Genomic DNA, 14,311 nt, shown 5'->3' with positions numbered 1-14,311 from the left:
ATCAGCTCTTGCTGGGCAGGCAGAACAGGACACAGGGGTTAAACCAGATGCACAGCCATGATCTCCCAACTCCAGATAAACACCCAGCAGCCACACACTGCCCACACCTGCCCCACGCCTTGCCCCAGAGCCTGGCATGGAGCCAGCCCAGCCCTGGCTACAGGGGCTCTGCTCAGCCTGGCTGTGGAGGGGACACCCCCACGTCCCTCCTCTGGGGCTCTGGACAGGGCTCCCCTCCTCCATCTGGGGGAAATTTCACCTAGAATCCTTAAAAGCAAGCATTGGCTCCCAGGCTAATGGGGAGATGGGTTTAGCAGTTAAACTTTTGTGGGGAGGCTTTAAAAAACCAAGGGGTGCTTTAAAGGGTTTGTTGAAAGAGGCAACAAATTTGTAATTCACAGAAATTAAAGAGAAGAAAATACTTATGGTACCATTCCTGCTCAGTAGGGTGTCAGCCACCATCAGCAGCATGGTGCTATATATATATCTATATATACATATATATAGATATAAAATATATTTAAAATATATATGTGTAAGAGAGAGAGAGAGAGAGAGAGAGAGAGATAGATAGACAGATATATTTTTTAAAACACACACATGTTCAGTGGACTGACTGCTTAGCCTGTAACCACTGCCTAATTAGGGCTGTATATTTTTCAAAGCACTTATGCACGTGGCTGTGATAATTTCTTTCTTAAAAAAGAGGAATTACTCTCCCTGCCTGTTAAACCATGGCCGAATGCCTGCCATGGTGCAAAGGGAAGTAGCGCGGCCCCCAGCAGCCCCTTCCTTGTAGAGTCAGCCTGGCCAAAAGAAGGGAAAAGGCCCCCGGAGCCTTTGGGGGACCTGCAAGTGACAGCCCCTGGCTGGGATGAGGTGGGGGTGGCTGCCAACGCTCGCCCGCCGCGGGCATTGCTTCATCGCCGCCTTCCTTCCTGCCGGCCCTGCGCGCTCTTCCCCCCGCCCAGGCTGGACCGTGTGAGTCAAGCAAGCTAAAAAAACACAATTAGCAGATCCTTCTGCAACGTTTTTTGCTGCCCGTATATGTCTTTGGCTGGCTGGGAATGGGCCACGCTGGCATCTTCAGCCCACGACACTCAGGGATGGAGCTCCAAACTAATGATGGATTCCAGAGGGGAGGTGGGACAGAGGCAGACAGCGAGTGGAGGCTGCTTTGTAAAACTTTATTTAGAAATATTCTTGATATATTCATTATATATATATATTTATATATACACACACATTACAACAAATGTGTTTTCTAAATAGCACATCCACAGTGGGTTGAGACTCAGGGTACCAGGTCTGATTACTTCATTTCTGCAGAAAAAATGCAGAAATCCGAGGGGAGCATGGCAGAGAAAGGGATGGGGCTGAAAAAAACCAAAATTCGTAAGGCAGGAATTCACTCACACGGTACAACATTGCCCCAGGGCGCTGCTCCCAACAGGAATGGGGGTGATGGGCCACACAGCGAGAGATGAAGCAGGCAGGAGGAGAGGTGGGCAGAGGAAATGTACCATTCAAATCACAATTAAAGTACAACTGTACATACCCCGGGGGACCTGCGGCGCTCCCTGCAGGAGCGCGGTGCCTGGGGTGTTTGTGGGTGCTGACAAGGTTGTACCATTTCCCCAACTGTGCAGCTCCCCAGAAGATACAAACAAGAAGGAATGGGTTTGTGTGGAATGAGGGATTTCTGAGTATTGGTGAATTATTTTATTTTCTCATGTCAGGTTAATAACAAGGGTGTAAAACCCCCACATACCCCACCCGGGGTTATTTGGGAACCAGGAATGGCTTTACCTGTGTGACAGCACCCCCCTACCCTCCCTGCACCCCGAGGGTCCCCTGGAGGCCTCCCTGCTTGTCTCTCCTGCCCCTGGCACCAGTACCAGTCCAAACCTCTTCCTCAGCATCACCACCTCACCCCCTGCACCTTTCCTGGCCCAGCCCTGCAGGAAACCCCCCTCGTAAAAACCCCCTGCACAGGCAATCCAGACCCAAGAATTTTCCTCCTTTTTTCCCCAGTTTAAGATGGGGGAGATTGATGCTTTCCAAAAATTTGGGGGCTATGCTGGAAATCCTTGCATGGGCCAGGATCCCTTCCCAGTCAACTAATTCTGCCTAACATGCCAAGCCACATGCCAGACTCTTACCTATTATTTACAAAGAGGCATCAAAACCAAGCAGGGATGGAAATGACAGGGCTCTGAATTAAGCCTGGATGGGCTTGCAGACACCTACTCAAATTCTCTGTGTTCCCTTGTACCTCAGCATCCTTGGGAAGGCATGAGTGTGGTGGAAGTTGTCCCCACTCAGAAAGGTTTATTCCCTTCCAAAGGAGATTTGTGTGTGGGTTTGGGGTTTTTTTCTGCTGTATCATAGTAGAGATTTCTGTGCCTTGACAGGTGTGCAGAGGGAGAGGATGGGTTTGGGGCAATTGCTCCATCAGGCTCAGGAGATGGGTTGGTGAGAGGTGACCTGATGCAGCAGTGGTGGCCCAGTGTGGCTCTCAGCTCCCACTGCAGCAGCAGCAGCCTCCTGCTCCCCTGCCCTCCTTCTTCCCAAACATCCTCCTGGGGGGCAGCAGGGTCAGGGGATCAGCTCAGTCACAGAGATCAGCTTTGCAGCAATTTGAGCACTCGGGAGTGCAGGCTAATCCCACCACTGTTTTACTGCTTCCCCCAAGATACAGAGAGGCTGTGGACTCCCACCAGCCTCGACAGGTGAGGACCTTCCTAACACCAGAATAAATCCAGCACTATTGTCCACGCTGTGGGCATTGGCACAGCTGAACCACCATTTCACAAAATAAAACCAAAAAACTCAAAGCATACCATCAAAAAACCTTTTTATAACTCTATGTACACGCACACTGTTGATACATCATTGACTCCTTTTGCCCTTTTTTTTTTTTTCTTTTTTGTATTTAAAAATCCCCCAGTCCAAAGAGATACTTCACTAGCAAATATTTTCTTCCTTTACCAACTCTGAAATTCATTTTTCCCAAGAGAAGCTCTGGCCCCACTGGAAAAACTCTAGGAGACCACAGCAGGCTTGAAATTCACCTGCTGAGTGTAACCAGCAGAAGGATCAGGGACTGGGAGGGTGGCAGAAAATACCTATGTACCTTTTCATTCAGTGGATACTGCATGACAGTGTTAAACGGAAGTAATCCCACATCATAAATACAACAAGCCCAAACAATCCAAAATCAAATAGAAGAGAAAGAAAGAAAGGGAAGGGGGAAAAAAAAAAAGAAAGAAAGGAAAAAATAAAGGAGAGAAAAAGAAATAGTCTAAATCCTTTTAATAGTTCTTTTGCTGAGGGTATTTTTCACCTCTTTAAAAAGATACAGTCAAAAGCTCTCGGACAACAGGAATATGTGGCTAAGCTCCTGCTCAGACCAGCTGGATGTGCCACAGGCTAGAGAAGTGCTGCAGCACTGGCGTGATGCAGCAGTTTCCAGCACCACGTGGAGCTGGAAAGCGCCGGCAGCCTCCGCGGGCAGTGGAAGAGGAGTTCCACGTCTCTACCCAGATGACTGTTTGAAAAGAGACGGTCACCAAGTGGTCTGGAAAGCCTCTAAACGCTGGGGAGGCGCCAGCCATGTCTCCTTCCCCTCCTCAGAGTCCCATACCGAGCAGTTCTGTACAACGAAGATGACTTCAACGCTTTTCTTCTTCGTACGGTCACGTACCTAAACCCCGAACGTTCATCTGGGTCGGTCTGGTCCTCAGCCGGCGTGCCGGGCTGGGCAGACCCAGCTCCCAGGGAAAGGCAGAGTCACAAATCCCACAGGCACAAGTTCCAGCAGCTGCACAGCCAGGCCTGGCCTCTCCCCCGTGGCTCTTTGGGAGCAGCGTGGGGGTCATCACCGCTGCGCGTTGCCTTCTACGGGGAGGATGGCGTGGTGCAGGCTCCGCGTGTGCTTCGAATCCAGCGCCTCGTGCTCTTCCGTGAAGCTGTCCGGGCTCGCCGCCCCGTCCAAAGAGCTTCCACAGCTGGAGTTGGGAGACAACATGTCCTGCAGGAGGTCTTCCTGGACTATCCCCGAGTCTTTGTTCACCTTGCCCCTTTGGTTTCCTTCTTCCTCCTGGTCGTTGAGCAGCTTGGCCAGGAAGTTGATGTATTTCATAGCCAGGCGCAGGATCTCGTTCTTGCTGAGTTTTTTGTCGGGCGGGTGGGTGGGGATGAGCTTGCGCAGCTCTGCGAAGGCCCCGTTGACGTTCTGCTGCCTCCATCTCTCCCTGCTGTTGGTAAAAATGCGGCGAACCACCTTCGTGTGAGGACCTGCAATTCCAACCACGCAGAATTAGGAGCTGGGTTTAACAGGTGTTCCTTTGCTGAATAGGTCACCACTTTGCAAATTAACTAACGGACCAATTTTAGTGAGGTTTAATCGGCAAGGCAGTGAAACAAGAGTTTCCAGCTGAGTGGAAGCTGACCCCATGAGCTGAGAATGCCATAATTTCTGTTCAATCCAGTGGAAGGGAAAAATAGAGTTGCATCTCTTTGGATGTCTCCTCAGATATCAAAATTTACCTCTCCAAAGAAGAAGGCTTAGGCCATGATATGTGTGCAGAAGGCTGCTATAATTTTAGGGTATCTCAACTCATCAACAAGGGTAACTCAGCAACAATGGTCCTATTAAAAGCTGATCTCACTAGATGGCTTTATTTTCTATCCCAAAAATCGTCTAAAGGACACACCATTGGGACGGAAGGAAATTAGCTTGAGCAGAGACTTTGACAACTCTGAGATCCAGAGGTCTTCCCTGCTGAGAGAGACCAGAGGGTTGCCAGCAGCCCTCTGAATGAAATGGGGTAGTGGGATTTGTCCCATAGCAGTGAGGACAGGTAGGAGTGACCACACTGCCCCACGGAGTGAAGGCAGTGTCCTGCTGGAAGGGTGATCACTGTTTGGAACAGCTTCACAGCTGACCTGAGGGCTGCCTGCTCTCTCTCCTCCTCGCTGCCACAGGGCAAAAACTCCCTCTGACACTAATTGGAGAAGGGGCCCCAAATTGGTGGAGGTGTCCGTTTGACCTAAATACACGTGACCTCCAATCTCACCTTGAAATTTTACAGCCATGTTTCTGAGAGGGGATGCTACACAGGATGAAGGCACAAAGCACACCAATTCTCCTTTCAGCACATCAGGGCAACTCCTGATGTACATGAGAAAAGCTTTGTCTCTGTGCTAGAAGAGACCCAAACGCACATCTACTGAAAAGTACTGTTCTGCAGGAGCAGCAGTGCTGTAAATCAGGGTTGCAGGTCCTTGGGTTCATGGAACCCAGCTCACATGAGGGAACACTGCCTTAAGATGCTTTTATTATTACATCCTTCCCATCATCTCCTCCAGGAGACATCAACAATGGAAGGTCATATCAATCTCATGAAAATCTGGAAGAATGACCAGGGCAGAAACTCCCATGGGGTAGGAAGCATCACAGACAATGAAAATCATCAGAACGGGAAGCAAAGCCTTGCAGGTAACACGTTGGCGAGATTTACTCCAAAGGGCTGTGGAATTCCCATTCCCCCCATCTCTCCCCTGTATTCCCCACTCTGCGACACCTGCCTAACTTCTCCCTCCTGGTGGGAGCAAGTATCTGGCCTTGGTGAGCAGTTTAAGCCACAGTTCTGACATCACCCAGTGGAACCAGCCCCCCAGGGCACATTTAAACACCTTTCTTCTTTTCTATCAAAATTCTTGGCTGCCTTGACTATGGCACAGGAACCAAACATGTGACTTTTTGTGAGTATCCTAGACAGGCTGTACCTCAGCAAATCCCACCCTGCTCAACAGGAGAAGTGGAATCCCTCATTCCAGCTGATCAGATGCCATCAGATACCATCACACTTTCCTCTCTTCAGGGCAAGCTGAGTCCCTGCAGCCCAGCACACCACCCAGAACACCCTGCACTGCAGGGTTTGCATTGGGACACACTCCCCAGCAGCCAGTAAAAGCTGCCAGCTTCTCCAGTGTGTGAGCAGCCACACAGCTCACTCCTCCTCACAGTGTGCTCAGAGCTGGGCATCCCCTAAAGTCACAAACAGCCCCTGGGACAAGCTGGGGGATGTAGAAATTACAAACATCTCTCTGACCTCTAGGATTCCAGTGTGATGCTTTAATACAGGCAATATTCACCCTCACACAGCACCTCATGCCCTCTGTATGAATTAAGGTACAAGAGCTCATGCCAAGGGAAGGTGTCCTGCCCCTGATGTTTGCAGCCTGCTATGCCACAGGATTGTGGGGAAGGTGACAGGGACCAAAGAGACCCCAGCAGCACTAATTAAGCAGTGAAAAACGTGCTACATTCTACTAAAATAATATGACATTTTAAACACTTTACTGCTATTTCCAGACAAGACAAAGCAACTGGTCTTGAATCCAGAGAAAGATGGAGCTCAAAAGCTATTTACTCCGATAAGGGTATGAGAAATTACCCCATCTTGGATACTGTTCATTAAAAAAAATCCTCAAGAGACTTTCAGTCTTCAAACATGTGTTTCTGTTCACTGAAAGTTGATGACTAAAAGGCATCTATTAATAAATTGGTCAGAAATCAGAAAGAAAAAGAAACCAAACTGTTTATTTTCATCCAGGGGCACCTAAATCAAGCTTTAGTATGTATAAAACAAATTCTGACACCAGTCAAATTCTTGATTCCTTCCCAAACTGAATTAAACATATCTCTTAGAAAGAGATCAGGCTTTGGCCAAAACATGTCAAGGAGTGGAGGAAATTAAAATGCCCCATAGCTGTGTTATAATAGAAAATCTACTTCTCATTAAAAAAATTTGCCTCATAATTAATTCAAGCAATCAGATGAGAATTTTTGCTTGGACTTTGTTCTAATGGTTTGACTGATGCTTTTTTAAAATTAGAAATATGAGGGAAATTAATAAAAATATGATCTTTCAAAGTTCCAGGATATACTTTTTTAGAGATACTTTATTGCATTTTTATCTTTGCTTCTAGTAATTTTTAAAGAAGATATTAAATGGAACAAAATTTCCATAAAATAGATAAAGAACTACTGCAAAAACACCACCACTTATCCTCTCACAGAAAAAACCACAAACATGAAGTGTGTGCGAAGACTTTCCTGCCTTTCTGCAGCCCCCAAGGGCTGAGGACCCTGAAGAGTGATGCTCCTGCGTGCTCTGGATGTTACCCAGCAGGTGCCCATCAGAGCAATAAGCAAAGTGCCTCAGACCACACAGGTGCTTCAGCATGGGATGTACATCCCTACAAATAGTTCCTGTTTACACAACATAATCTGATACCCTTTTTCCCCTCAAAAAATGTTGAGTCCAGTCTTGGAAATTCACATGAACCAGAACCTGCAGGATTGGGCCCAATCTGTACACCTGCACCAAAACACGTGTTCAAAAACTTGGTTACAACCAAGTATTTCTGTAATCCTTAGCACCTAATTTAATAGCAAGTGCAAAGCTTTAGTCAGACACCGAGATTTGATGGACTTTCTACAATAGCTGCTAAACCTCTGAATCAAAACCCAGACAAAAAGCCTTCTTGTGCCGGGGCTGTAACACCCCCTGTCCCACGGGGCTGCAGTCTGAAAGGACCGGGAGGGGAGAGGATTCTGATTAATGCAGATAATACCCTGAGCCTGTCATTTCGGGGTGCATTATTTTAGACTGATGCAGGTTATGATTTGATCTTAGATTAGCTGGGTAGAAGGAAAGGGACAGCTAGCTGGAAAGGAGGAAAATTAATTGTCCAGCAATTGAAATACAGTGTTTACAATCACTAAAGATAAACGCATTTCAGCGAATCTCGTGTGTACGGGCTATTAACTGCAGAGATAAACAGGCCGGCCTTCCACGTGCAAATCGTTCTTGCAAGTGTCCCTTAGCGTGGGCAGCAGCCCTTGGGCAGAGATCCCCTTTCACGCAGCATCTCGCACCCCAAGCCTGCTTCCAGGAGCAGGCAAACCGTAAAACGCGAGTAGGATGCCCAGGAGTTGGTTTAAAGGCAGGTTATCCTTTCTGCCCGAGGCTGTGCTCTGCAGTGCGAACGCCTCCTGGCTGAAAGGGTTTTACACACGCAACATCTCACCGCAATGGCAATGGCCGTGATCCGCTCTTCAACAAAGACACGCGTTTCTTGTCTTCTTTCGGATTTAATCTCTAAGCAATTCGCAGAATAGGGATGTAATTAGCCACAGCCTGAACTGCATCGCTGGGTGCTGGGTGAAGGCAAACTCGCCTAGCACGCTGCTGGGAACTGATGTGGGCTCCCCTTACCGGAGAGAGCTCCTGCCTACCTGGGCATCCTACTCGCGTTTTACGGTTTGGGGGTTTAGTCCTTTTAATATTTGGGGGTTAGTCCCAGAGTGTGGCATTGTGCAGGAACTTGTCCCCATGGCAGATGGAGCACCCCTTCCCCCCAAAATGCGGCGCAGGGGCGAAATTCTCTCACCGTCGGTGATCTCCATCTCGTACGGAGAGGGTCTCCGCTTCACCCGGTTGCTGCCGTACATGGAGAAGGAGTCCGGTTCTCCGAAAAACCCGCTGCAAAGAAAGGCGGACAGGCCGTGAGGACACACCGACATCCCCCCGGCTCGGCCCGTGAGGGGGCTGCGTCCGGGTCGGCGGGAAGCGGAGCTGCTCCGTGACCTCGGAGCGAGCTCACGGCTCACGAAGCCGAGCCCGGGGTCGTGCGGTGACACCACACGCGGCCAGCCGGGGACACGCAGCAAGACACGCCAGCCCCGAGCGGGCAGGGAGATGCGAGCGGCGTGGGGCGTCCAGGCTTGCGGTTTTGGGCAGAATCCCCCCCATTCCCGCGACTTCGTCCTGCCCCGCAGACGGGCACGCACGGCCCCCGACAGCAGCTTTCCCTGGGAGGCGAGGCGGAGGTCCGTCCCCGCACATCCCCGGGCTGGCTCAGCCCCTGTCAGAGCCTCTGCTGTCCCCTTTGCTCATTTGCGGGACTCGTAGAAGAGCAGAGTGAGCCCGGGGAGCTCGGAAGAGCTAACCCGGTTCTCGTCCGGTTATTGACGGACCCCTTCACTCTACCCAGGGCTTTACTACCGCAAATATTTTTCCTTCGAGGAACGAGTTTTTCGTTTCTTTTTTGACTTCCCCCCCGCATTTTCCCTTTCTCTCTTTGCAAAGTTTGCGTGCAAACCCGCGATGATTAAGCGACGAGCCCCGCGCAGACGAAGGGATGCTGCTGCTTTTGCCCCGCATCTCCGCCCCGCGCCTCCCGCCATCCCAACACCGCGCGGGACACCCCTGGGGGAGCTCCGGGATGGGATGGGACAGGGGCGACACGGACCTGTTGATGGTGGCCAGCGGCTGGCCCAGGTTGTAGAGCATGGCCCTGCCGGGGGGCTGCAGCGGGAGCGCGGGGGGGCTCAGCTGCACCATGCGGGCCTCGCAGGCGGCCTCGGCGGCGCGGCACGGCTCGGCTCCCGGCGCTCTCTGCATCGCCTCCCCCGCCGCCTCACGGCTTTTTATGTCCAGGGAGCCCCCCCGGCGCACCAGCTCGATGACGGGCACAGGGGCGGCGGGGGGCCCGGGGGAGGGCCGGCCCGCCTCCTTGGCCGCCCCGTTGAGCAGCAGCTGGGGGTCCGCCGGCGCCTCCATGCCCCCGCGGCTGCTCTCCGGCTCGCTCGTGGTCTCCGCTTCCGAGTCGTGCCGCCGGGCGGGGCGGGCATCGCGGGGGTCACTGGGGGGCGGCGGGGCGGGCGGCCTGTCCATCGTCCTGCGGAGAGAGGCAGCGCTCAGGGCCGGCCCCGCACGGGGACCACGGCGGGGCTTTGCCCCTCCACGGGCACCGCCCGACGGGGGACGCGCGTCGGGGCTCGCACCTCGTCGGTGAGAAACGGGGGAGGTCCTGATCACCCCAAATAATTTAGAGTTTGCTGGCGGGAGGGGGGGGCGGTCTGTGGGTCCACCCCGCCGAGCCGTGCGGTGCCGTGACGTCACGGGGCGCCCCGGCCCTGCCGTGACGTCATGGAGCCTGGCGGAGCGGCTCTTTGACGTCTGGCAGCGCCCCGGTCCCCCACGATGGGGACGGGCCGGAGCCCCCGCCAGGCTCCCGGTGCCCCGCGGGGATTCACAGCGGCACCGATGAGCAGCGAGGGGGCTCCGGCAGCTCCCGCAGCGCCGCCGAGGGTGCGGGTTAAATTGTGCGGCCAAATTACGGCGGAGGCCCAGCACACAGCTCCGCTTTTCTGGGGGTATTTCTCCCCATTTTGGGGTCCCCGGCGGTGTTCGCTACCCTGCGGAGCCAGCCCAGTCACCGCCCGGCCTGCCTGTAGCGGCCTTAGCCTCACGGGCGGCTCCTTCTCCGCCCATGATTATTTTTTATTGTTATTCATAAATTATCGAAATATACCTGGAACCACTTTTTGGGGGAGAGGGGGTTAACCCAGCCCCTAACGGAGTCAATCCCCCCTCGCATTCGCTGCCGCAGGAAGGAGGAAGGAGCCCGGCCGCGGCCGCACGCACAGCATTGTCCCCCTTCTCCCACAGAACAAATGCTGTCGCGACAGGGCACCTCTCGCCTCGGGCAGATATCGCGATTATTTCTATGCTTTATCTACCACATATGCCCTCGTTCGTTTTTGGATTTTTTTTTCTGTGGTTGTTGTTTTAGTTGATTGATTATTCTTTTCTTTATAAATAAGGAGCTTCACGAAGCAGAGAGCTGCCACCCATCCTTCTAGCTCCTTTGCCTCGGGTTGTTTTTTATTCAGTTTCTGATAAACTGAATCGCGAGAAAAAAATAAAACAAACCAACAAAAAACCCCAAACAAAACAAAATACGCAATTGTTTTTTTTTTTTTTTGCCATATATCACTATTTCTATGGAAAATAAAATTTAAAAAATTACAACCACCCAACCTAAAGAACAAGTTCTCTGCCTTCCCTCCGGCCACCTTCCCGCCAGCCCTCTAGAAAGAAAAATCTAATTGCCTATTCCGATATTGTATAGGAAGAGATTACTCACATGTGTCATATTTAAGTAGGGACACCGCAAGTCTCTCCTGTTTCAACAAAAGCGCTCTCAGTGTCAGGCTGAATTTACTCCTCCCACCTCAAGGTACTTACGACTTTACAGAGAGGAAGGACACCCGCAACGGGATAAAACTGCTAAATCCTGGGAGGAAGAGAAGGGGGGGAGAAAAAAAAAAAGGAGAGGGTGGATCTCGTGGGTTCGGATTGCCGGAGATCAGTGGAGGGAGAAAGGTGCAGGGGAGATGGAAGGAGGGGACAGCACCCCGGGGAGGCCCCTGTGACAGGGGACAGCGGCCACCCCCGGGTCCCCCCCCGCCGCCGCCGGGAGCCGCCGCCTCGCACACGGGGCCACAACGAGCGACGGCCATGGCCTGGCGTGGAAAAACAAAAATAAACAGAGAAAAAAAAAAAGGCATGAAAAAAAGCGCCCTATATTTGGGGCGAATTGGGCGGATTTTTGGACACATTGCAAACCCGGTCTTCCCGGGAGGAAATCACAGACGGGGCCGGACACGGGGTTGTTTTTCTCCCGATGGGCTCGCACGAAGCGGCGACGGCGGCGGCGTTTCTCCCACGTCCGGCTGGAAAATTTAATTCCTAAAGGGGCAAATTAAATTCCTCAAGGGGCCGGTTACCGGCCGAGGAACCGCGACAGCCGGCACCGGGCCGGCGGCGGAGTGAGCCCGCTCCCCGCCGCCCAGCCACAGGAAGGTGAGGCCGGCTCACGCCGCCAACGAAATCACGAAAAATTAGGGTTTCCCCTTCGTAAAAAAAGGAATAATCCCGATGGCGTCTGTTCCCGCATTTGTTAAAAACGAAAGACGCAAAACCTCAAATATATCAGCAGAATTTTGCCGTAAATTGGGATGGTTTCGTTTAGAAAAAATGGAGGGGGGGGCATTAAATCCCCGCCCGCTGGTTTCTGCTTCGCAAAATCCTTTTGTTTTCCAGCAGCCGATCGGCAGGAAATTTCCAACCCAAAAGCGCACCTCTCCCGCCGGCCCTTTGCAGGGAAATCGCCCCAAAGGGAAGGGGCGGGGGGGAGCTGGATTTGGGGGACCCCCGTCTCGGGGAGAAGCGCTCAGGTTCTGGCCGTCGGCCGGGCCGTGTCCCGGAGTTTGTCCCTGGGGAGGGCTGGGGGAGCCGGGCCCGGTGGGCGCTTCGCCCCCATCGCCCCCCAGCCCGTCCCTCGCTGCTGCAGCTCCAAGGTCCCGGGGCCGGGTGGGTGCCGCACCCCACAATTTCAAAGGGGAAAGTGTATTCTCCTCCTCACCGACCCCGCATCAAAGAATAAAAAAGATTAAAACCCAACCGCGGAAAAGATTTTGTGTTTTTCTCGTCTCTCATGTGGAGCAGAAGCCCCCAAAAGCTCCCTCGCTGCCCTCCGAAGCCCCCCAAAACCACATCCCGCCGCCCCCAGCGCCCAGACTTCTGCAGAGCCGATTCCTCTTTACTCACCATTTGCTTTTCATTGGGAAAAGTGAGTGGAGCCATTTTGTGGCCTACGCATCGCGGCTATATTTGTAGTAAGTGTTGGGTGGCTTCAGCTGGGTAGGCTCTAATTCCACATCACGTCCAGTTTCCTATTTAGTATGGAGAGCGGAACACTACTGCAATGTGGCCGAGAGAGATAAAACCCCAGCAGTGGCCCGCCTGCCCTGATAAGCTTCTAAACCCATTATTTATGAAATGATTCATTATTATTTGGCAATTTTATCGAAGGAAAGCGGAAAATTATTGCAGGGATATGCATAGGAATAACTCCGGAATGCATGCCTTCTAGCTTTTTATGTGTGTGTGCTTAGATGCTCTTAAAAAGACACTAAAAAAAAAAAAAAAAAAAAAAAGTAATAAAAAATTGCACTGTGGCTGCCCGCATCTGAATAGCGATTCTTTATTTTAGTCCTCTTGGAGGTTATTACGCCCCTAGTTTGTTTTTTTTTTCTTTTTTTTTTTCTACTTTTTTTTTATTATTATTAAATATGGAACACCTACTCCGTTCTTAATTAAATTTAATGAGCCAAAAGAAATTGTTAGAGATGTTGAGAGAGGGGGAAAGGGTGTGGGCTGCTTTGGGACAAGAGGAGGTAAATAAAGCACATCGAAAGGAGGTGTTTTGGAGAAAACCGGTCCCAATCCCCAGCCTTCCCCCCCAGCACTGCGTATTTTTTTCTGAAGGGCTGAACTGGGGCGAGCTCCCTGTCTCGTCTCCCGTTCTGGGGTGGGAGGAGGCCGAGCATCCCTGCCGAGCTGGGGGATGCTGGGGACCGTGAGTGGAGCGGGTACCGAGCCGGCACCTCTCGCTCTCGAGGAATTTGGGATGTTAGCGGCGGGGCCTGGAGGAGAGGGGTTTGGAGAAGGGAGAAAAGGGCCCTGGCTCGCCCCGCAGCAGTGCGGGGCATCCAGCGGGGCTGGGGCCGGGCTGCGCGCCCCTCGGGGGCCTGAGCTCGGGACGGGCTGCGCGCCCCGTCGGGGCAGGGGCTCAGCCGGTCCCGGGCGGGCAGGGACCCCCGGCCTGGGCAGGGACCCCCGGCCTGGCCACAGCCCCGTGCCCCCGGAGCGACTCGCGGGGACGGGGGGCGGGCGGTGCGGGGGTCGCTGTGCCCTGCGCGGCGATCCCAAAGCGACGGGAGGCTCGAGAACCTCCCCGAAATGCCAGAGGCTCCCGGCATGGAAAGGGGGGAGGCAGGAATCGCTGGAGGGTCCCAGATCCGCTCCTCCGGGCACCCGCGGGTAGCGCGGCCCTAAAGGCAGCGGCGGGGAGCGGGTTTGGACACCTCGGGCACCGGCCCGCGCGGGAACCCGAAAATCAACGAAATCACGGCGGGCGCGGGGCAGCAGGGAAGGGGCCCGGGCTGAGCCCCTCCCGGAACACCCCCGGTGCCCTCTGCGGGGCTCGGGCCGTGCGCGGGGCCCGGGGACAAGCGGCGGCGAGGCCCGGCCGCACCTGCCGTGGAGCCGGGGCCAGCGGCGGGGCCGGGGCGCGGGGGTCGCTATTGTCTCCCCGCCACCTGCGCGCCCTCCGCAGGGGGAAATGCCGGAGCTGTTATTCTTCCTTTCACTCCTTCCCCTCAGCCTCCCGCTCTGGACGCGGCCGTGGGAGAGGTTTCCCCAAGCGCCGGGCGCTCCCCCCGCGGCACGGCCGGGCCGGGGCCGTGTCCCGGGCGGCAGGAGCCCGCACGATGCCGGCGGCGTGCGTGGGGCGGCGGGGCAGGGGCGGTCACGACGCGCCGGAGAGCCCGCCGTGCCTCCCGCCAGGAAACACGACCATTTTCGAGCCGGCTCCTCTCACCAAC

General features: G+C 53.5%; 1 protein-coding gene across 3 annotated transcripts; it reads right to left on the bottom strand.

Annotated features, from left to right (window-relative positions):
• Window positions 1-2,840: 2,840 nt before the first annotated feature.
• Window positions 2,841-12,635, bottom strand: TAL1 (TAL bHLH transcription factor 1, erythroid differentiation factor). Of its 3 annotated transcripts, none has more exons than XM_059853872.1 (5): window positions 12,474-12,633; window positions 11,008-11,612; window positions 9,328-9,756; window positions 8,467-8,558; window positions 2,841-4,299 (listed from the first exon to the last, which is right to left on the bottom strand). In XM_059853872.1, coding segments are annotated over exons 2-5 (942 nt in total). In that variant the 5' UTR covers window positions 11,010-11,612; window positions 12,474-12,633; the 3' UTR covers window positions 2,841-3,880. The 3 variants fall into 3 exon arrangements, with proteins under 3 accessions (XP_059709855.1, XP_059709854.1, XP_059709853.1); XM_059853871.1 differs by having other exon boundaries at window positions 11,008-11,157; XM_059853870.1 differs by lacking the exon at window positions 11,008-11,612 and having other exon boundaries at window positions 12,474-12,635.
• Between the last annotated feature and the right edge of the window lie 1,676 nt (window positions 12,636-14,311).

This window comes from Haemorhous mexicanus, chromosome 9, assembly GCF_027477595.1.
Source record: "Haemorhous mexicanus isolate bHaeMex1 chromosome 9, bHaeMex1.pri, whole genome shotgun sequence".
In the NCBI taxonomy this organism is placed as follows: Eukaryota; Metazoa; Chordata; class Aves; order Passeriformes; family Fringillidae; genus Haemorhous; species Haemorhous mexicanus.
The sequence above is the reverse complement of the archived record's forward strand: the minus strand, read 5'-3'. Positions and strand labels throughout refer to the sequence as shown.

Excerpts from the sequence above, each read along its gene's own strand:
- TAL1 (XM_059853870.1), bottom strand. Across the intron at positions 8,559-9,327 it reads CCGCTGGCCACCATCAACAG|CGGGTTTTTCGGAGAACCGG; the intron begins GTCCGTGTCGCC and ends CTTTCTTTGCAG. Across the intron at positions 4,300-8,466 it reads CGAGATGGAGATCACCGACG|GTCCTCACACGAAGGTGGTT; the intron begins GTGAGAGAATTT and ends TTGGAATTGCAG.